General features: G+C 43.0%; 1 protein-coding gene across 2 annotated transcripts in view; it reads right to left on the bottom strand.

The window, feature by feature from the left end:
* Positions 1 to 23,137, bottom strand: part of tmem63c (transmembrane protein 63C) — a 29,172-nt gene that overhangs the window by 5,677 nt on the left and 358 nt on the right. The window contains exons 2-17 of one of the 2 annotated variants that reach the window (XM_086183695.1): positions 22,721 to 22,763; positions 22,339 to 22,462; positions 11,507 to 11,732; positions 8,906 to 8,985; positions 7,767 to 7,854; positions 5,426 to 5,463; positions 4,614 to 4,756; positions 3,733 to 3,784; positions 3,482 to 3,590; positions 3,043 to 3,116; positions 2,843 to 2,923; positions 2,644 to 2,764; positions 2,366 to 2,499; positions 2,102 to 2,224; positions 679 to 832; positions 495 to 601 (exon numbers count right to left, since the gene is read on the bottom strand). In XM_086183695.1, coding sequence (XP_086039821.1) covers positions 495 to 601; positions 679 to 832; positions 2,102 to 2,224; positions 2,366 to 2,499; positions 2,644 to 2,764; positions 2,843 to 2,923; positions 3,043 to 3,116; positions 3,482 to 3,590; positions 3,733 to 3,784; positions 4,614 to 4,756; positions 5,426 to 5,463; positions 7,767 to 7,854; positions 8,906 to 8,985; positions 11,507 to 11,716 — 1,514 coding nt within the window. In that variant the 5' untranslated portion in view covers positions 11,717 to 11,732; positions 22,339 to 22,462; positions 22,721 to 22,763. Of the gene's footprint in view, positions 1 to 494; positions 602 to 678; positions 833 to 2,101; positions 2,225 to 2,365; positions 2,500 to 2,643; positions 2,765 to 2,842; positions 2,924 to 3,042; positions 3,117 to 3,481; positions 3,591 to 3,732; positions 3,785 to 4,613; positions 4,757 to 5,425; positions 5,464 to 7,766; positions 7,855 to 8,905; positions 8,986 to 11,506; positions 11,733 to 21,854; positions 21,978 to 22,338; positions 22,463 to 22,720; positions 22,764 to 23,137 lie in introns of those variants that run through there. The other variant, XM_086183694.1, reaches the window with a different exon arrangement.

Raw genomic sequence — 23,137 nt, 5'->3', positions numbered from 1 at the left:
AACATCAGCTGACTTGTCATGTACAGTACTGATGGGTTCATTAGCACAAACTATGTGTTTCACTCCAGCAAATGGTGGATTTGCATTTGGTCTTTTGCACATCACGCCTGCACAACACGTTTGTGGGGGTGGTTATGTAAAGAAAGGGTGCTCATAGGTGCTGCATGAGGTTTCCTCCTTATGTACAGTTGTTCTGCTCCTCCTCCTGCTGCACTGAGGAGCAGTGCACAGTGACTACTGCGCATATCAATATCCTCACATGGAGATCTCTATGACAACCTGCCCAGAATAACAGTGCAAGGAGAGTGACAGGGAGAAGGAGGGAGAGAGTAAAAAAGAGCAACAGGGTGAAAGAAAAAAAAAATTGAGATAAAAAAAAATAGTTGAGAGGAAGACAGGCAGCTACATATGAAGGGTCCATTTGAAGAAGCAAAAGGACATCCATTACCATTTCAGAGGAGAGAGGAGAGCTGTGTTTGACTGCTGGTGAGTACCTGGTCCAGTGGGACTCAAAGAAGGCCGAGTAGTAGACGATGAAGGGCAGGAGAACTGAAAATGCCCACAGCAGGAGGGTTGGGAAGAACTGGGTGATGATGGGGCTCTGTGCCAGGCAGAAAAATGATTAATCCAAGAGACCAAAGACGGACAAAATGTTTATAATAATCTTCAAACTCTGACCTGCAGACTCTCCACGGGCCTGGTGACGTTGAACTTGTCCATGGTGTTGACGATGATGGCGGGAGTGGTGAGGAAGAAAAGCAGTAAGAAGAGGAGGATGTTGAGGAGGACACAGCGGAGCCACCAGCGAGAGCCACACACTGACAGGTTTTCCCTGGTGGTTGGTGATGCAGGACGAACAGGACAGTTTAGCTCACATCTCTCCCTGACCTGCTTGTAGCGTTTGTATTGATATGAGCCTGAAATAGCCGGCTAGCCACCTCTCACAGTCAAAGGAGGTGAGCATTTTACCACTGGAGAGCAGGTTGGAAACGGCACACTTCAGCGCTCCGTTTTAATGAAGAAACTAAAGTCCCTTAACTAAACCTCAATAATCTAGCAAAACCTACTCATGCACAAGCTGCAAGCATGAACACAGCCGAGTCTTTGGTTCATCACAACCCTCATTCGTTACATAACCCCGCTGCTACGTTTGCTTTCCAAGATAAGACACATGCATAAAAGCTCATCCAATCATCAGTGAGGAATGAGCAGGTAGTGGTCCAACACAGGCAGCAACATCAACTCCTAAATCTGAGCAGTGAAGTGAGTGGAAAAAACAAAACAAAAACAAAAAAATAAAACAACGAAAAAGGAACAACATTTCATACGAATGCAGAAACCAATGCTGATGCGTCATTTGCTTCGAGCCCGCAAACTTTTTGATTTGTTGTTGCACTGACAAGCATTATTAAAGCCTACAGATATTCGGTTTAAAGTCTAGTCGCAATCCAGAGGTTTCCAAAGACCAGATTTGTCAAACGTAATTACAGGGATATGTGTCTAAATGATGAATCAGGCATGAAAACTGGATATTACACTCAAAATATGTGTCTGCATGGGTTTTTCTCTGGGTGTTCTGGTTTCTAGCTACAGTGCAAAGACATTCAGGTTTGTTTCATGAATGGCCTGTAGGGAGGTGGGAGTGTGATTTTGAGTTAGGGCTGTCACACTATCAGGTTTTCACTACACAATTATAGCAGCCAAAAGAATGTACGATAATACTGTGATAACTACTGTAGAACTTTTGAGAGTCCAGTCAGTCAAATTTATTGTATGTTTTGACTCTTTTTGACGCTTGATTATTGACAATACTATCTTGCGTATTTCAACGCAAAGTCAATATATATTCATAACCATCAGGTTGTGGTCGTGATTACAAATGGTGGTCAAGGTGAAATGAAAAGTGAGTATTGGCACCGATAAACAAGAAGGGTACTCTGGCAGCAGATCTCCAGTACAGCCGGAGTAAAAACTGCCATTTTAAAGTAATCTGGCCAAAAACTGAATGGTTTCCTCCTCTGGCAGTAATCCCGCCAGACAAACAACACAGCAGGTGAACCGTAACCTCCTTTCCAGAGTTTCCAGTAATGTTGATACTGACCAGATGATGTCACTGGGAGCAGGTGCGTAGCTGATGCTCCATTTGTGTGACTGCACCACAGTGGTGATGCTGGACTGCTGAGGTTTGCCACGACAGCGCGCTCGACTGTAGTCCTTCACAATTCTAGAAAATGACACCAGTGGACAAGAATGCTTCACCGTTCGGGAACGGCTGTTTTTTTTTTTATGTGAATCTGATGCTTCTGATCCTCCAGGATTCATGTGATGTCCCCCAGAGACAGAAACCTTGCTGCTGTTTACTCACACAGCAGTCATCCTGTCATCCCGAAACGTCACAAAAGCTATGCCCAGCCGCTTCATGGAGATGCGGTTCTTCTCAGCGTTGAACTCATCCGTCCACTTCTCCTCTAACTCGCTGTAGTATTGTTCTGCATCCACCTGCAGCCAAAGTTAAAACACAAACTGCATCTGTCACAGTCAGAGAGAGACGCAGTTGTCGTTACTTTTACCTACATTTGGACTACAGCACCACCCAGTGGTTATATCCTTTCAGTACAGAAAGGAATTTACTGTGAAAATCACCTTCTCAAAGCCACAGAAGTCACAGCAGAATATCTGAGCGCACGGATGGGTCTTGATCGTGATCTTTCCCTCCTTTTGGGCTTTCGTGGCAAAGTACAGCCGGCCCTTCATCGCCTTTCTCCTGCAAAGGCCGACATCCTCAGACAGGAACATCATGCTGATCACGTCATGCTGCGTTGCTCTGACTGATAGCCGTTACCTCTCCAAGTCCAGTCTCATCAGCTTGTGGACGTCAAAGCAGAAACGAATGTCAGTGACAGTGCAGCTGGGGTAGGCCTCGCTAGAGGATGAAACAAAAAGGTGTGAGTCCTAAGGAACATATTGAAATTATTATGCATGTTAAAAAAAAAAGTGATTCAACTTGACTTAACAACAAAATAGAGAAGAGGAAATGTATACTGGAAGTGTTTGGTTATGAGTCCTGGGTCTGAGATTTCTCTGGGTATGGAGGTTATCATCAGGGTTCTTGCTACCTGCAATAAATGAGTAGTTTTAAGTAACGGGGAAAAAAAATCTTCATCATTCAAATCTAACTGGTGCACATATTTTTCATTTCCTATCTGTTATACAATCATAAAACCCTAAATGTAAAGTTATAGATGCCACAAACTATGGTCAAACTGAATGTTCTATTTCAAAAGAAGAAAATCCCCCCCCCCCCCTCATTTCTAGTGGTAATCTTCTCTTTTCTAACTTCAAAGTCTGATTCCAGAAAATGATGGAAACATTTGCAAAGGAAAGATCATCTTTCAAAGCTCGTTTGAGGAGAATTTGACTTGATAAGATGACTCGGGTGTCAAAGTGGTCTTGGTGGTTGACCTCTGTGACGGCGACTGACCTTCTCATCCTCCCGGTACTCCAGCCGTATGGAGTGGTGAGCCATACACAAAAGCGTGATGATGAAGTAGACGAGAGCGAATATGCAGTGGAGCCACAGGAAATTTTCCCTGAGAGGCACAAAAAAAACAACAACAACAAAAATCCCCGAAGTAAAACCCTCAACCATTGTGATTTTAATCATATAGATAGTCCTTCCGATTCTCTGGGTCTGCTTGTTGTCATGAAATGTGATGTCATGTGTTGACTTACTTTGCGCTAACATTAGCCAGCGTGGTTCTCCCAAAGTTTTCAGGACTGTCTCCTGAGGAAATAATCAAACGTGACAGAGAGCGGGAGATTTTTTTAAATTTGTAAACGACTGAGAGGAAACCCCTCCTCAGCTGTCTGGAGGATGAGGCAATAGGGGGCGACTATTTTTCTAGCACAACTCAATAAAATCTCACTCATCTCAATGACATTTCACGCAAAACATGGCAGTGACGCTTAAGTGTTTTAATATGGGCGCGCTTTGTTTGCTGTTGCCATGGCAGGCTGTCATTGTTGTTGCCGTATTTAATGACACCCCGGTCTGTAAGTTGACAGCCAGCAGTAATAAAGTCATCTGTGAGGAGGGCCCAACTCCTCATAGACCCTAAAATGGCTCCTCCTGTCTTTGTCCCTTTATAGGACGGCTTACTCAACACTTCTTACTAAATAAGCACACAACTGCCAAAAGGCATTTCTGTTGCTGTTTAGCAGCTGGTTTCTCAGAGCCATCCCACCCCTGACGCCTACATGTGTATGTTTAGAGGAAATGAAGCACTTTCTATTTCTACAATCCTACGACTGATGTTCTGCCACCGGTATGCTAGCAACTCTCATTAAAAGAAGTGCTGCTTTTGTGTGTGTGTATTTATCTGCGCGCGTTAGTTTAGTTGATCTGCCTCATTATGTTGTTTCAGTTTTGATCTCATTTCATCTTTGTCAAACGGATTGTTTTATGTGTGTGATTGTTTCTGTGTGGCCTCGTCTCCCCCCTCCCTCTCCCTCTCTCTCGCCCTCTCTCCCTGCGAGGTGCCTCATCTGCCTCTCCTCTAGTTAAGGGTATCCCTTAGTTTTCATGCCAGACCATCATATGAGAACTAAAATACCCAGGAGGTTCCCGGAAAAGTTGACCGGCAAGATTACGGCCAAAGACAACAGGCAAACCACCGTCATGAGGAGGATGATGTGGCGCTGGAAGGACAGGTACGTGACGGCATCGATGCCGCATTTACTGCGGATCTCCTCGTCCCTGCCGAGACAGACAAGAGAGAGGGGGATGCTATCAGGGGACAAACACATCAAAACTCTCCACATAAACAGAGGGGCATGTGTGTGTGTGTGTGTGTGTGTGTGTGTGTGTGTGTGTGTGTGTGTGTGTGTGTGTGTGTGTGTGTATACGCGGGCCTCGTCTATAACGCCATCACTGTGGCAGCAGTACTACACTGCCAGAAGCTGTGGTTACCAGACAGGAGGTTCAGGAAACCCGGTGTCATAAAAAAGAACAAAAAAAGAAGAAGAAGAAAAAGAAAAGAGGTGCACACTGGTGTCACGGCAGCCCACACATCAAGAACTCACAGGGTGGGTTTGCACTTTCCCATGGATCCCAGGGTAAGCCACTGGCACGGGAGCTAAATACAGAAGCAACCAAACTCCACCATAATACTATGGAAGCCATGGGCACCATGGAAATGTGTTGTGTCAGTCAGACTCGAGTAAAGTGCAAACACTCAGTGGGAAACCATGGCTCCAGTGGTTGCGTGAGCCCAGACTTGTTTGTTTTCGCTGCTAAATGAAATATAACACAACTTTACATTTCGTGGTGACATCAGCTCTGAAGACACAGGGCCAGTAAAGAGATGGACTCCTGAGATGAGAGAAGGGTAAAATAATTACAAGGGCAAGTGCTTTGTATACTTACTTCATATGGTAAAGCCATGTGAGCCATGAGCAGAAGCCCTGGAAGCAGAGGAGAATCATAAAACATCCAGAAGATTGGTTATTAAAGATAATGAATGGCATATGTATGCAAGTCTGCGCTCCCAACATCTGGCTGCTTGCATGAATCTTCTATTTGCATAGTAATAAGGACTGAAGAGTGACACAGAGATGGAGATTTAATAGGTCTAGCCTGGAGCAGTAACCGCTTTACTGCAGCCTCAGCTCTGTGTAGGCTTAGCCAACGACTCCAGTCTGACTCTTTGTCTTCCGCCGTTAAACATGAAGGGGATGATCTCAGTCTACCACACAGGTGGCCCCAAGTTACACATACACACACACACACACACATGGTCCAGCTGAGTCATGATCTAGACTTTCCCTTACAAAGCTTGACGCAGTGGAAGGCACTTTTATTAGTGCAGCATCTTTAGACGCTGATAAATCACGGACAGAGAGACAGGATGTGATCAGACGACACGCTCACTCTCACAGCCTCACCGCCATACTAGCGTGACACTTGTCTCTTAAAGGCATAGTTCAGCCAAAACTCATGATCTACTCACGCTCATGGAAAGTCAGGTGAGGTTTGGGCTGTGAGGCTAAAAACATGGCGTTGTTTTTTTCACACAACATGTCAGCACACTTCAGATGAGCAGTACGGAAGCTATTTATGGCTTTATTTTGTATTTTTCTTAAAATCGGTCACCATTCACTTCCTTTATTTGGCAGATTACTGCAATACCTTGTCTTGTGAAACTCCAGCAGTGTTTTGAGGATTCAAAAACTTCACCGGACCTTCTGTCGCCAAAATAGCGAGTAAATAATGGCTTAATTTTCACTTTTGAGCGAACTATCCCTTTAAGGTTTTTGGTAATCTCACTGTTCTGGTGATCAAGATGTGCAACGGAGCTGTAACCACGAGTAGCACCAATATTTTTCTGGACCGTTTTCACGTTACACCGGTGAGAACATAAGCACACGCGTGACATCATTTACAGAACCATGAACATGTTGCTTTTTTTTTTTTTTAACTTTTAGTCCCACAGCTGTGAAACGATGGCAGACGCTCTGCTCACGGCTCCGCTGTTAACACGTAGTGAGTTTAATAAGTGTATATGTTTGGTGTGAAGTTGTTTGTGTGATCTCTGTCGCCCTGACAGAGTGACTTAGCAACCAGGTGAGAAAAAATCCAGCATTTGACGAAAACGAGAAGGGAGGAAGAGTGTCTCTGAGGACAAAACTCCGAATGCAGGGAAATCTCAACTAACACTGAGGTGTCATTGACTTTTACAGTCTTGTAGCACAATCACCCATATTATCTTGCGCTGATGACTTCTTTTAGTAGCGCTGAAATGATTCGTACCTCAAGATATTCAGTGTTACATCTGAGGTCTAAGCAGTTTCTGGGCGTTCTTAAATTCCTATTTCATAAAATATACAAATATCATAAAGTCTTTTTTTGATTCATTATGGGTTAATTCTTTATCGCAATATAAAGTCCTGAACCTGTACAAAGCAGCACCATCATCACAAGAAGCAGAAAGAACTAATCAAACATGCAATATTTTTGTGCCCATAACTGTTAGCTATTGTATTTCTCTTAATTAAACTATTTACTTTGTACAACCTAAAGCAGGTTTTCTTGTTGTGCAGTTTTTTTTTTGTGTTCATGTCAGAAAAAAGGTTTTATTTTTGACATTTTAAAAGAGAAACACAGAATAAATCCTATGTTTTTTCTTGACGGAGTGAACTGAAGTTAAAACCTAGCAACACTTCGTATGATTTCAGGCAATAATAAATGATGTCGTTTGTTTCGAATGTTAAAATTTATTTTACGCCTCTCTAACTCGAGAGTGGTTCAAGGGGTTAATTGCTTTTTGGCCATCAAACAATGAGGATTGAGCATTAGTGTTCATACATGTGCGTGCGTGTGTGCACGCGTGTGTGTGTGTGTCCACCTGATGAGTTGCGTCTACACTGCTCTTTTGCAATGTTCTGCTCTAAAACTGTTCATCGGCTGCTCCTCTGTCCAACATCTGGTCAATAACATGCCATGTCAGCATGACCAAAACCTTTTTACAGTCCACGTAGGAATTAGATTTCCTGTTCATTGAATATACTGATTTGTGCAAAAAAACTATGAATAAATATTGTGCAGAGGAGAAACATACTCAGACCTTCAGGATGCATCATATTTGTTTTGTTCTGTAGAGAAAAATGTACTTTACTATTATCTTTAATTAGTCTGCAGATGTTATCAGGGTCTTGGGAAGGGCTTTTAGGGAAAAACAAATCATGGAGCAACACGGAACCAAACTCACCGCATCTTTCGTCTCTGAGTCAGAGGGGCTGGATTCAGAAGGAGACTTCTCTTTCTCACTTGGTTCTCCATAAAACAGAGAGGTGAGACTAAAGTGGGAAATAACAATTAGTAAGAACCATCATCATCATCATCATCACACTGATTGTAGCACCCTGCTGCTGACTTGTACTCCTGGCACCAGTACCTGTCTGCAATCAACCCCATACAGAGGACATTAAACACACACACAGCAGCCCCATCCAATAATACCATTGTGATGATTGTGTTTGTGGATATTTCTCTGTCGGCTTCACCTCTCACACTTCAACAACATGTCAAATTAAGCAGCATAATTGAATTAGCAAGAGAGATGACCGCTCGGCAAAACACACTGATGCTGCAGCTTGCCCTTGGGTGCTAAGAAGCTGCCGCCGGTCGGCCAGAACGAATGAATCCGGCGCTTCCCCGGAGAGCCGCTTCAGATCAAGCAGAGGAAAAGTGCTGCCGACTCGTAGAGGCTGCTGGGTGGACATGTTTTATAACAGTAAAATATCTGAATTTGTGCTTTTGCTTGATTACATTTCTGAAAATATGATCGATTAGTTGTTTAAAGCACGAGTCGCTGAGTCACATATTTCCCTTACTGTCAACAAATCAGATGGACAAAACCACCCATGAAAGAATCTATGCAGCCAAAGCCTGATGCAACATTATCCTGTGTGCCAAAGAGTACAACTGCTGTCCAAAAACCAATTAATGAGTAGCGCTGTTGCTCTGGACGGCAGGTTCCTCCATTCGGAGGTTTATTGTAATGCTCTCCCAGAAACACCACCCTCCTGCTGTGAAAACAAATTCTCTGATGACTCTTATTTAAGTAACACTTGCAAAATCATTTCATGAAAAAAAAGGCCTCTGTTAAAAAAATATCCTGTCATCACATTACCCCTTGGCCGCTTCTAAAAGGAGCGGTGACTATCCCCTCTGTATGTAGTGTAAATGAGAACATCTGCAGTTCTCTTTATGCTCAGCAGAGGGAGCTGCAGGCTGCATCATCAGCCGTCAGGAGTGGTTCCATCAGGGATTATCTCTCCATTTTAAATGCTGTCATGGCTCACCAAGCAGCAGCGGCATCAGATGTTTTCGGTGTGAGGGATTTACCTGTCGTTCTCCATCAGCAGAGCCAGGCGACCGTAGTCCCAAGCAGCTTTCCTCAGACAGGAGAAGATGAGCAAAAGAAACTGCAACACAAAACACAAACACGAACATGGACAAACACACTTCTTGTCCTCGCCTGCACTCCAGTTTTGTCAGTGGATTCCCATCAGATGAACACAAATATATAAATGTACAGACGGTATTACATAATACAGCCAAGCATTTATGGACACGCGGAAAAGTGTGAAGTTTCCTCTCAGGTGTGACAGATGTTTCAGCAGAGTAAAACGAGGAAGGGGTTTCCGGAATTAAGGAGTGTAATGATTGGTTCGATTTTCAGTTTACATCCAGAACCACTTTCTCGACGATAGTTACAGACGTCAGATATGGATTCCGCATTTGATTAGAGTGACATCGCCTGAAGGGAGTGGGATGGGGATGTTGGGATTCCTCACAATAATGTGAATGGCTGGCAAGAAGCAAACAAGGTCTGGCTGCCAGTAAATAGAACTTTGCTGATATCAGGGGCAATCAGACATGAATATATCTGTCAAAGTTTGATCTTTAATATTTCTTTTTCCTTGGTTCCCTAAAATATGACTGAGAAACATGTGACAAAGATCACAATAATGGAGGCTAAACACTAAATCTGATCATCTAAAATGAAGGACATCTTTGCACTGAACACTATCGTCACAGCACATAATAAAATGTGTAATAACAAATCTTTTTTTTTGTTTGTTTCTGATAACATTTGCACTTACTTTGGAAGTGCATACTGTTAAATGTAACAGCCCAACATTGATAATAATCCCTTTTCTTTCTTTAGAGTAGTATGTGGTTGTCTTGGAAACTACCAAAGACAGGTCAGCACGGCACACGAACACATGCTGAGCACTAATGACGAATGAGTGTGGTCAACAGCAAGATTGAATCAGAATAGCTTCCATTCTGCCTCAAACGGCGAGCCAACGACACCTCACAATAGAATTAGAAAACCCCCTATTCAGTCCTACATGATCATCCACTGCAGTGCATTTAGCCCCGGTAAAATATATAAGAGCATAAGTGAGCCATGATGGATGAATGTTCACAAAAGAAAATGGAGTTGAAAAAAAACAACAACAAATAAACGCTGATGAATGTTTGATCATTCAGTCACTTGAGCTAAGAGGACATTTGTTTCGGTGGTCAGGGGATGACATGAAGTTAACAGCTGAGAGGCTCTTCTAAACGATTCAGTCTTCACTAATGCAAAGGACATGCATAGTCAATCAGGGCACTCAGACTTGTCCATGAATAATGAGCGTTTGTGTTCACATTAGCAGCTTGGATACTAAGTTTTGTTTTTTATTTAAAATGGAAATCTCTGTAATATCCTTCTGTTTCCTTTGTGTCCGTCCATCATCTCCCTGTTGTTGTTTTTTATGTTTGTTTTATTTGGTCTTGATGCGTGGGCACGCTCTCCTCAAGTCTCACCGATGATTTATTGTGTATGATGATGGAATTGATGCAGAGGCGTGCTCCCGTCACCTGGGGGGGGGGGGGGGGGGGGGTGTGGGAATCATGCTTTGACTCATGCTTGTCATTAAGAGACAGTGTTTAACCCTCTGCGTTGTCTTGACAACAAGGCGGTGATAAAATGAGCCAATTAAAACATGGAGGTGCCAGATTGAGAGGGATATCAGTGCGGAGATCAAGCTTTGCAAGGCCTGACAGTGGAACCGAGGTGGATGACAGCCTATTATTATCTGGAATGCAAGAGGAAAACAGATGCAAGGGCTTTTGTAAACAGTGAATTAGACGAAGCAGGGAGAGCAGACTGAAACAGCATGCTTGATTGCAACTTGATGTGACAATCACTACACATATTAAAATGTTTTTCATTATCAGGAGGCCCGAAAGCCTGATGAAGAGGAAAACAAAGATTTTCACAATGGCGGTGCTTGCAGCGATGACAGGCCTCAACTCAACTGTGCTCAGATGAGATTCTAGAGGCTTTTGTCTGAGAACAAATGGCACTTTCTATCTCAGCAGATGAATACAATGAAATCAGTGTAAAAAGATATTCATAATTGTATCATTACTCCACCTGAAATCGCAGTTATTAATCAAAACACCCTGTGACTGATCAAAGTCCCTATACAGCAGGGGTTCCCAGTCTCTTTAGCTCAAAGTCCTCCAAAAAAAAGAGCCAGGCAGTCACGACCCCCCATGGAGGTGGATGAAGAGTACAAATGTTGCACATATACGTGCTAAAAATTTCATCCAAACACAGCTAGCTTTAAATGGATTTTAACATTCAACTGTTATTGTTATCTGCAGAAACAATCAAGGCCTTGAAAATGTAATTTTAAGTCTCTTTTCCTCAGATATCTCCTCGCAAAAATCTTACCTCCTTTAAAAACCCTAAAAAATTTCTCTTGAACATCCACTATGCTTTTATTTTGATGGCGGGGTAAACAGGAACTAGCTGTCAATGATGGCTGACCTTCTCTTTAACATATAGACTCACATTTTGACAGCAGAAGAAAATTGTATAAGATTCCAATTGCACTTTTCTAGGTCAACTGTGTATATTATTTGGTCTGTGTTCGTATGTACCATCCAGAGGACCACGTTGATGGTGAAGACTGTGGGCACCCCTCCAAACGGCAGACCCTGGAGGACGCTGCTTCGAGAGTGTGAGCGGTAGCATCTCTCAGTCGTGGCGTTGTCTTCCCCAAAGGACTCCAGGAGGCCCAGGACATCCAGCTTCGCAAGCCCCCCCTCCACAGGGGGCGCTGTCGTCATGAACGACTCAGGGTCAGCCATCAGCACTTGACCATACCTGATGGTAAACGCACAGATAATGTTTGGGATATTATTTTCAAGGTTACTTTTGGATGCCAGTATCCTTTCCCTTCAAGATTGCCAACCTTTGTTGCCAAGGTTACGGTAAACTGACGACTGTGGATGTCCCAGGATGTTAGGGGTGTGGGCCGGTAAAAAGATAGTGCCCCAAAAATGAAAAGCTTCCAGCATGACTTTATTTTCATTTTTATGGTGAAACATCCTGCTAGCTTGCTACAACGCAGACACATAGTTCTCTTTTCAAGTCGCAATCATGACATAACGCGACAAGGTCACATTTAGAAGTCAGCAGTGGGCCGATCACAAAAAAGGAGAGAAGACATGAAGTCAGCGCACTGACAATGGCACAGAGCAATAAAGTTCGCTAACATTAGCCACCATAAGCTATTGGAAATACAAACCCAAATGCTAGACAACAGACACACCCTTCTCTTTAAAAGTGACACAATCATGACATAATGCTAAACTTAGCATTTAACTAGGCTAATGTTTTACAATTGACTAAAATCTTAAATTATTGCAAACAGTATAGGCCAGTGAACCCCGGCAATAATCTTTGTTATGGTATAATATTTATCTAAAGATTGCTAACATTAGCCACCATTACCCTCCACACTGAGTTAGGCTGTGGTCAATGCGTATTACTTCCTTTAACATCCACCAGCCTTGTTTTAATAGGAGTTCCAGTGTTAGTCATGTCATTTGTTGTCATTTGCTCAAACTTTACAAGCCTGTATACAGAACAGAAGTTACAATGTTTGTAGATGTTTATGGAGAAAATGAGTAAGGGTGTGGTGTAAGGAAGAGAATTAGGATTTAATGGGCCGATTTTTTACAGCAAACAATTGCTGTGACTCATTTTTTTTTTTTTTTTTGTCAGACGAGTGACTTCAAAGCACACTAAGTGCAGTTAGTCTATAAAAGTGGTTACAAGGATCAGTCTAATGACTGACATGGTCCATTAACAGCCATTGATCTGTGTTTATTTCTGTATCTGATGGAGGGAAGTAGAGATGTCACAAACTACAGCCAATATAACCACCAAATCAAGAACATATTTTTGTTGTGAGCATGAATTGACAGAAAAGGCTTAGACTGGGTGTTGAACAGCTTGTTGAGGATTGGTATACACAACGCCACTCTCTGTCTGTTGAGCATGCACAGGATATGATCTTTCACACTGCCATGACCACAGAATGGAGGCCTGAACTGTCCGTTCTGTAGCCGCACACACACTCTCACCACTTTGAATCATTACAGTCCCGACTCCCAGCTGCTGTGCTTGTGTACACTCCTCACTGAATCAACAGTCCGAGGAAATGGAGCAGCAACAGAGTGCTGACAAAGCTTTGCACCAATAAAGCCGTTGCTATTGAGTGAAAGACATCGATCATATTTCATGGGAAAAATCGGATTCAACACTAGATTCCGGAGTGTTACTGCTGTGACAGAATGACGTGCTCTGTAGTAAACACCCTGTGTGCTCTCGCCGCCGCCACCAAAACACGAGCATCACAAACCTGGCTCTGCTATCCAACTCTAAAAGAGCTGCGAGGCAACAAGAGAATGAAAACAGTAGTTTCACTGTCCAAACTGGCACACGTTACTGAACCAAACCCCGGTGTGATTTATCGCTGCGCCAATGATGTCACTGGAAGCTCCACAGTATCGTGAGGCATTTACCAAACGGCGCTTGTGCAACAGAAACCACAGCAGGAAGTCCAGTGTAGGAGTGGAGCTGATCAATGGCAGATCGGCTGGACTGCTGTACATCACTCTGTCAGAGGTCAGGAGAAGAAAAGGAGTATAAAAATACAAGCCAGTAATCTCTTAGCAGCATTCTTCACACCACTGTAGCCTCTGTCTTCCTGCCTGTTGTGAAACTGTAGCCTTCAGATACTGTCAGACACACAGACACCCCTGTGGAGATGGCCGGGGCGGACATTCCCTGAGGATGGATCACAAAGCAAATCCATAAATACACTCAGTTAGCTAATGGACCATAAATCAGGTTTTCTATAATGAATTAAGAGATCAATACAGCATGTACAACGGATTATTTTACTGATAGAAATCATTCAGACCCTTTCTTTCAGGAAAGACAGCTTTCAAAATCTAAGAAAACACAACTTCTGACAAAGTAAGGCTTTATCAGTCTGTGATACGGAGAGACGTGCTACTTGTTTCAGCGTGTTTACATGTTTTCCGGGCCGAAACACGAAGAAAACAAGTGGCAGATATTGACTGGCGTTTACATCAGCCAATAGAGCTGAATGTGCATAGAACCCCTCCATGATAGAGCACGCTCACCAGTCCACACTGGCTGAACTGGGCTAAACGTGGATGTATAATTCAAACATGTGACTCCTCACACCCAATGTATCACATGATGGTCGAGGAGCAAGTCTTTTTTTCTTTTTCTTTTTTACATGGGTTGATCAACTATTTCAAAGCGATGTTTTTCACAAGGAAAGTCTCTGGGACTGCAGTGCATCACACGATGGAGGGGTGACCGGACGTAATAAACCAAGGAAGCATTTTCATTGGATGGAAAATTAGTACACGCCCCTTTGTGCAGGATGAGCAAGCATTCAATTTTGGACAGGAATTTTGGTGTAAAAATCCTCCGACTGTGATTTTATTTCAATGCGCATTTGGCAGTTAACAAGAGATAAATGAAGAATTAACACAGGGTCACAGAAACAGGAGAAGTATCATTTTGGCTGAACCTTTAGGTTGTGTGGTTAATGTGGTGCTAAATCCAGACAGGAGCATCCAGACTCTTTAGATATGATATTAATATTTTTTTTGTCTGATGAGGCTCACATTCTGCTAATAGAGATCAGTTGATCAGAGATTTAACGAACTATTCTGTGGCTTTTCTAAACATATCCTGAGGTGGTGGAACAAATCAAAGCCGAGTCGTTTGTAATGTGACATCAAAATAAAAGATGCAAGCTGAAAATGACAAATGTACAGTTCTGTAATGAAATTCGACGCTGGGACACTTCAACAGATCTTTTTCACCGTTTTTCTTTCATGATTTGACAGGTCGCTCACTGTGAACTCTGCCAAACTCTTCCTCTTCAGAACTGGATGGAGAACAGCAGGATGCTGAGGGATGCTGACGGTGATGGGGTTTCACACAGCATTTGGACAAACGTCACAGTATGACTCAGCAGTTTAGCCATAAGTCTCCATGGATATTCTCCATCTAAACAAACAATGTTCACTCTCATCCCGAGCTATCCATTTCTTTCTCATCTTACTGAATTCTGCAACTCTGAACTTCCTCTAATCCCTTCCCTCTGCTTCTCTCCTCATCTTCCCTAAATCAGGTTTCCAAGCCAAGGCAGCAGATTACAAAGTGGCGTTTGGCTCGGAGAGCAGCGTTGTGCATCTGCTGTCAGCACCAGGGAAATCTCTCCTCTGTGCTCAGTTCGACTATCATAGATCCTGAAATAAGTACATAGGCTGCACGCGAGTTATAACATATACCTGAGTTTGAGTCTCAGATGAAAAGGGAGGAAATGCTTGTTCAGGTCAGTTTATCTGCTCACGGCAGCAGAAAAAAACAGCTGCGTTAAACGTAGATGTGTGTAAATGAAGATATCCCCGAGGTGACAAAGCAATTACACTGCAACTCAAAGGACCAACAACTTGCAGTAAACCCTTATTCAAGCCAGTTATTGTTCCATTTTCATCTGATCAGCTTCTGTCTTAGTTGCTCTGTTCTCAGAGTTATTTTGGAGTCAATTAGCAGAAAAACAAAGAGACCGTCTATGAGAGGAGCAGCGCTAATGCTAGCAACATGCTCACAATGACAATGCAGAATTCTAATGAGTAGAAGGTACAAAATGACAAGTCAGAACTTTGGATGGCATGATGATTGCATAAAAACAGTCTATTGTTAGTTCTATGGGTTGCATCACGGTAAGTCATGTAATTTTCCGAGCTTTTAAAGTTGCTTCTCTATTTGCCTATTAAGCCATGTAGCCAGAGCCGGCATGGCTGTCCAGCAACCAAGGGGTCGCTGGTTCAAACCTCACTTCCCCCGGTGACCGTGTCAAAGTATCCTTGAGCAAGTTACTGAGCCCCTACTTGTGACCCGTCCAGGGTGAACCCTGCCTCTCACCCAATGTCAGCTGAGATGGGCTCCAGCCCCCCCCCCCCGTGACCCTTAACAAATAAGCAGTATGGAAAATGGATGGATGGATGGATGCCATGTGGCTTATTTTGCAGTCTACTCATGACCATCACTGTGATCAAAACATCTCAGTGTTAATATTTGCTGAAAGCACCAAAAAGTCATCCCTGCAACATTGTCATCTAATCGATATCAAGCTATTTGGTCCGAAATATTGTCAGATTGGATTTTGTCCTTTTCCTTCGGATTGCAAATTAAATTTTAATATAATTATGCCACAGTTATTTCAAATTATATTGAGGGATTTTTCACTCCAAGCCACAAATATGAAGCTTGTGGCAGTGTTAATGGGAAAAAGGTCACGGATTTATCTTTTGTTGATGTTGGAGCAGGTATAATGTTAATAGTTGTCTTACATATACACTCTAACCTCTACTTATGGACGTCATGTTTCTGTCTGTTGGTGGGATGATCCAAAAACTAAACCTAGGGGTGGATCATTTTAACCTTCAAATACTTACTTCCATTAAACTCCCGCATGATCGCAGTGATAAACTAGGCCTTGCTATTCATAGAGCAACCCCGTCATGCCTTAAAAGAACTGGGGAGATGTACAAGTTCACAATCGGGATCTTATGCAACAACCACAACTAATGACTTCTTTTTTTGTGCTGAAATTAAAAAGCTGCAAGATGCAAAACAATGTACGTGTCTAAAGGGGTTTAAAACGATGCGCAGGGTAAACTGCGGCTGTGATCGACTCCATAAAGCATTAAGTGGACAGCTCTGGATGAACTTTCCCTCCCATCGTCAAACACTCAGGCAGATCCATGATACATTACCTGCCTGACAGAACGACAGAGAGATAGCCCCGTTTTACCGGAGAAATGAACCATAAATAAAAGGTGAACTTCTTGTTGACATCCTGCACTTAATCAACTCCCAGTCACTGTGAGATAAAGTCGACCCCCAAGGACAACCTGCAATCATCATAAATAATAAAAAAAGAAGCACCAGAGCTGAACTTCTTTTATTCCTCGACTACACTGACTAACTGCAGACTTGTTAAACGTGCAGTTTCTCGCCAGCCGCTGCTCTGTTTGTGTTGCTGGAGACTTCCGTCTGGTTGAGACAGAAACACCTGGCTGGAGCAGAAAAATGGAGAGGAAAGATTTGATGTTTCCCTTTGCTTTATCTCAAAAGTCTGGAGTTGGTCTGGGGACATGAAAAAGGGGGAAACATTAAGGAACCAGACTCTTTTTGGCAGCATCCTTAAAGACAATATTGACCTAACGCCTTGAAAATGACATATTTTGATTTTCTCACCCATTTTTATATATTTTGATGTTATTGTATAAGTTAATCATGTATTTTTTGAAAATGCTCTTGGCCGCTCCAAGGCCGCAACCTGTGCAGCCACCATACTTAGTGGCTCTGTGGATCCACAAACAAGAGGTCTGTTGAGTCACCGACCAGTAAACCACCTTTACAGTAATAACAGTATGAACAAAGGGAACTAGTTTGCTAACGGTGACCTGAAGGCCCGTTCCCTTACATGCCATCCCACCTTCAGGTGTGTTAATAAAGATCAGATCATATGTGTTGACCTTGTGTGATGTTCAGGAACATGATACCTAGTAAGCGTGTGTTCTCTAGTGTCACCTAGTGGATGCAGGGTGCTATATTTGTACCACAGTGCACAGAAATATGCAAAATCCAAATATTCTCAGAATTCACCATCGCTTGCCAAAAGAGACACCCCGACATGAGCAGGGGGGGTATGGGGTGGGGGGCTGTCCAGCTTTAATTAGGGCCCATGCATGAAAGTGTCAGGAACCTAAAGTTAACCTTGGTGCAAGTATGGATACTGAATCTTTTTTTCTAGTCATTTCTGCTCCTGAGTCTGCTTCCACCCAACACCCGTGAACCCTCCTGATACAACACTGTTCTGTTCTGTCCATTATGAGACTGTAAGTAAATCAAAGCCAACATCTGTCTGACACCTGGAGGGATCATCATTTCAAGGCAACAGCACCTATTCAGTCCCAGTCAGTGAAAGCCTCATCGTGTAGCATGTGTTTATTGTGTCTATATTTATCAGAGTCTTCTTCCTCTTCTCTCTGCTGCAGTACAAAAACAAGGCTGACTTTATGAGACGGAAAAATAAGCCAAAAAACTGCTCCTCAGAGATAAGGGGAGCGCAGGAGTCGAAGAATAATCCTCACTTTCACCTAACAAAAAGTGATTTTCATGTATTAATATGTGCAGTTCTCTCTGACAGGCGCACCTGCGGTTTCATTTCAAAGCCTTCAGTATGATTTGGCCTTTCACATCTCTGTTGGAGGCTTGATGCCACTCCTGCAAATACACACATCACAACACCTCTTTCACTGCTGACATGCGCAGCTAATTGACATTTAACCTTTGTGGCTGCACTTCTCATTGTGAATAATTGACTTCAGCAGAAGCATTATTTTATGACTCGAAAAACTATAAATGGAACTCTTTGTATGTCCACAAAGGGATTCTTTCACATGAACTTCATTCGGAAAATGTAAAAAACCATGTTAGTGAGCACTTCACCCTCACCAAGATTCAGCCGACAGATCGGAGATGAGACTTCTCCAGCTTGTTTCTTTTCTTCATGACTCCATCATTATATCTTATTGAACATTTCATGAAATCCTGGGCTTTAATATGATACTATAACAGCTACGTGAAAAAAAGTTTCTAGATGATTTCAGGGAACTGATCCCATTCTGCCTCGAGAGCTTTAGTGCAGCCGGCTACTGACGATGTGCGATAAGGCCTCATTCCAGCTCATCCCAGAGGTGCTGGAAAGGCTTGAAATCATTCCACACTGAGGTTATCATTACTACTGCTGCCAAGGAGGTTATCTTTACACCTGCATCTTAGGATTACTCAAAAGCTACAGTGCGGATGTTCATGCAACACGGTGGAGGGGTGAAGCATGGGCCAGGAAGGAAACAACTTCATTTTGGGGTAGATTTGGACCACACAGACGAACAAAGATGAATCAAGAGAGAGATTAATCAAGGAAACGCTGTAAATTTAGGACAAACCTGAGACAGAATATTGTACTGTTTTAGCTGTAATTTGCCTTAAAAAAATGGGCAGGCAGGAAACACACTGCAAGCAGGGTGGCGGTGAGCTGGGTCCATATTCAGCTGCAGGACTAGCTCACCGCCACCCTGCTTCCTGGGGCTCAGGCCTCACTGCTGGGGCCGCTGGACAGACGGGAGCCGAGATCCGGGTCTGAGCAGGAAGAGTGTCGGACACTGCTGCAATAAAATCATAGACGTTCTGAAGGGGTGGAGATGAATCATTTATTTTGGAAATTGTCAAGTGCTGGTCTGTTCAAAGAGAAATGCTCTGATGTCCGTGTAGTGTTTGTTTTCTTTTTTTTTAAGCTGTGAAATTTTACTCTGAAGCCGAAAATCCTCAGATGTGTGATGTTTTGGACTGCAGTTCTGAGCTGTCTGGGAGAACAAAGCTACAATCTTCCGACCAAAAAGAATCGTCTATTCTAGCCAGGTATCGGCGAGCTGTTTCGTATATCTTATCATCGCGACAACATTTACAAGATTAATGGATGACCATATCAATCAGGACTGTTATGCAAGATATTTTCTAGACTGGAATCAAAGGCCTAAAACTGTGAATTTATTAAGATATTGTAATAAAGAGCTTCTAACTGTCAAGTCTACAGGAGGTGCAGGCCTCTGCTGTGATGCTGGAAGGTGGAGGTGTCGGGGGGGATGGAGGCGCTGAATTCATCAGACTGAGCCTCAGTGGGAGAGGGGGGTGGGGTTTTTACCACAATCTGCTCACCACCTGCTTCTTGGGGAAGAGACAGGTCTTAACTGGTTCTGCATGTTCCTGTGTCTTCACAACACAAACGAGTGTAACAACTGATGCAGCTTCCCCTTCGCCCAGCCCTTCTCTGACGCCTGAATAAGCCATAGCACGACCCATGTACAACAAACTGAACACCTGCTTCCTGTCTGGCTGCACATGCTCAGTAGGCCCCCAAAGAAGCTATGAGTCTGCCGTGCTCCTGCTGCTGCTGCTGCTGCTGCTGCTGCTGCTGGGTGGACAAGACCTTCCTCATTAGAACCCATCTGGCATCTGAGATGGCTCGACCCAGGCTCAACCGCAGATCCTGCTCGATCTGTACCTTCCCTGCATCACGAGAAGCTTCTAAAGGCTCCGCTGCTGCTGGAGCTCCTCCTGAAAACTGATCAAAGCTGCGACTCCTATCTACCACAAAGCGTAAAAACGTGTCATCAGAACTGATTCCTTCAGATAAATCTCTTCTCTGGCGAGAGTTATATAAAAAAGCAACATGCAGTCAAGTTCTCACTTTCAGCGTTGTGAGATAATACCCAACCATCTTAAAATCTGATACTAAATTATTAATTTAAACTCAAGGTAGTTTAGAGATCTGCAGGTTTAATCTGCGGGTTTCTCCCAGCTCACCTTTCTGCTTCAATACGAAACCAAGAGTGAAGAAGCTTGTCGTGTGTTTAAGATCGCAACTGCCTTTAATTATTCATTGACTGACAAATGGACAGTGTGACTGTGGTGTAATACAGCTGACCTGATCGTCTGAGACTGTAATGATGCAAGAAATTAGGAATGCAGTGATCAGTTTAGATCAGATTCTGATACGCATCTGTAGCCACACCGATAAATCTCTCAAGTTAAATTACAGATTCGGGGACTTCTTGACCTTTTTTAAATTTGTTTTTCTTCCCCTGTGATAAAAAAATATCATAAAAACACAAAGGATCTTAGTGCTGCTGCTCCTCCACTCTTCTCAATTATTGCGTCCAGCTGCAGCTGATCACCAGCTGCAGGGGCTGAAACGACCAAACAGAACCCAGCAAAAGATAGAAGTCTCTATGATTGCTTATGATTTTCCACTTGCATCCGTCTCTTTTGTCCATCTCAGTTTTGTCTCTTGAAATATTAATGCGTGTGTGATACTTGAAGATGACAAGCATTCATTTATTCCCATTTCTTAGGAGACTTACGTAGCAGACTATATATCTGTGATATTCCACAGAAAATCAGCAAATTCCAGAAGCGAAGCAAAAAGTAAACAGCAGAACAGAGTCTGTTTGAGGTTTGAGACATGAAACTAACGAAGAAAACATCTTTAATCCAGGATGAGACAGGAGACATGGATTATACTGGATGATTGTTTGTTCACCATTAGCCTCAAGCTAACTATGCACCAGGTGATGCAGCAGTGAAAGTCAGCTCACGACACCTATTTTTGAGTACTTGAAAGGTAAAATACACATTTTGGGTGAAGTATTCCTTTAAAGGAATCACAGGGGAACCCAGTGGTGATACATTCTTCAAAGCTTCTAATGTTTACTGGTTCACCTCCATGATTTTGTGATCATAAACTCATGTATTTCATTGGAAAATCTCTACAAATGAATGGCCGGACGCCTGGAAATATAATAACGTTTCAATCTCACTTAAAAATAATTTTCATTTGTTGTCAGATGTGATAACTGCATGTGTTTGATCCCGTTCTGCTAAAAATGATGACACATTCCCTACAAATAGATGACAATTTCATGCCCCAGAACCACAAGAGTAAGGCTATTCTTTAGTGCACTGTGATGCAGAGAGACCCATTAAAATGTCAAACACCCCAGTGTAAATCTGGAACTTTAAAGGCCACTTCCCTTCATCACGGTGACATGCAAATGTCAGGACTTTGGGCATTTGTAGTCAAAATCAACAAGACGACTGCATATTCATGCCCATTCCAAAAACAAAAAAACATCCTACATGTTGTCCATATTAGTACTTTTACATATTGAACAAAGAGCAGTGACCTCAGTTTACCTCAGGAATGTTGGCTGCAATACAAATTAGCTCAGATTCAACAAGTAAAGCTACTTTACTCACTTGACTAATAAAAGGTCGAGTCCGAACAGAACAACAAAGGTAGCATGGAGACAACGTGGCTCCATCCTCGTCTGACACATGGGGACTGCTGAGCAGGATCGCTGGATGTAAAGCACACAATGAACTGCATGAGGAGCCAGAGGTGTTGTAGTGAATCAGATCCTGACACGTTGCCAGAGACATCCTCATCCTCACTCTCTCGCTCGACCAACCCGGAGCATCGTCCCCACCGTGATGCGATTACATCCCCAACCTTTAAAATTCACTCCAATAATCACATTTTTTTTTAAAAAAAGAAGAAGATGTTTCTCTTTAATCAGACATCCGTGTTCACTGCAGCACCAAACAGTCTATACACCCACCTTCCTCCAGCTCTGTAACTTGACCAAAACGGTTGCGCCATAAACAGCGCCATAAATAAACCACATCGGTGCGCGTTAAGATCACCAAGGCGGTAGCTGAGCTCCAAATGGCCGGCGCTTACCCCAGAAAGAGTCCCGATCGCTGGCGTCTGGTCCGGTGGCGGAGATGCTGCTGCCGTTGCTGCTGTGTTTTTGTGCCTTCAACAGCCAAGAAACAGGAGAAACTCCCACCTACTCAGGGACCGTCTGACAATAAAACACCTGGCGTGAAAGCTCGATAAGGGAACGTGTGTCTCTTAATTAATGAAGTGAACATGTATAAATATTCCCAGCAGTTCACACAATGAGAGATGTTTACAACATAAAATAAATTTTAAAAAAGAATAAATAAAACAGCAGCGTGGCTAAGATAATGAAAAAGGACGAGAGGTGAATTTGCAGGACTATAAGAGAGAAATGTCAGGAATCAACATCAGGGATGTGGCAGACTGAGAGGTAACTGACCGAGGAGGCATTGCCATCTACTGGAAAATCACCTTTCTTGCACCTGCAAAAGAAGACACAATCAACAACACCTAATACAATTTTTTAAAAAAAAGAGAGATGTTTTTAATTTTCTAAAATGCTTTAGTATCTCATTGTTTTGTTGTGTTATCCAGCTATCACGCGGTAAAATTCACATTGACATTTCAAAATCTGATTTTTCAATGTTGGTTCTTTTCTGGGAGCTGATCCTGCTCCGGCGTTTAGCAGAGACGGTCATGCAGCCGCAGTTTGAGATATAAGAGACGTCTCGTGTCTGCAGCAGTTAAACACGTGACGTGAAAAATGTTTGCATATCAATAAAGTTGGTCTTTTAGAGATTTTAATGTGGTAACGTGGTGCTCACCTGCAGCCCGTTGTTGTCTGCAGATACTGTGT

This window comes from Aulostomus chinensis, chromosome 17 (assembly GCF_037954235.1).
Source record: "Aulostomus chinensis isolate RoL2024-O1b breed Wild chromosome 17, RoL_Achi_v1.0, whole genome shotgun sequence".
NCBI lineage: Eukaryota > Metazoa > Chordata > Actinopteri > Syngnathiformes > Aulostomidae > Aulostomus > Aulostomus chinensis.
The sequence above is the reverse complement of the archived record's forward strand: the minus strand, read 5'-3'. Positions and strand labels throughout refer to the sequence as shown.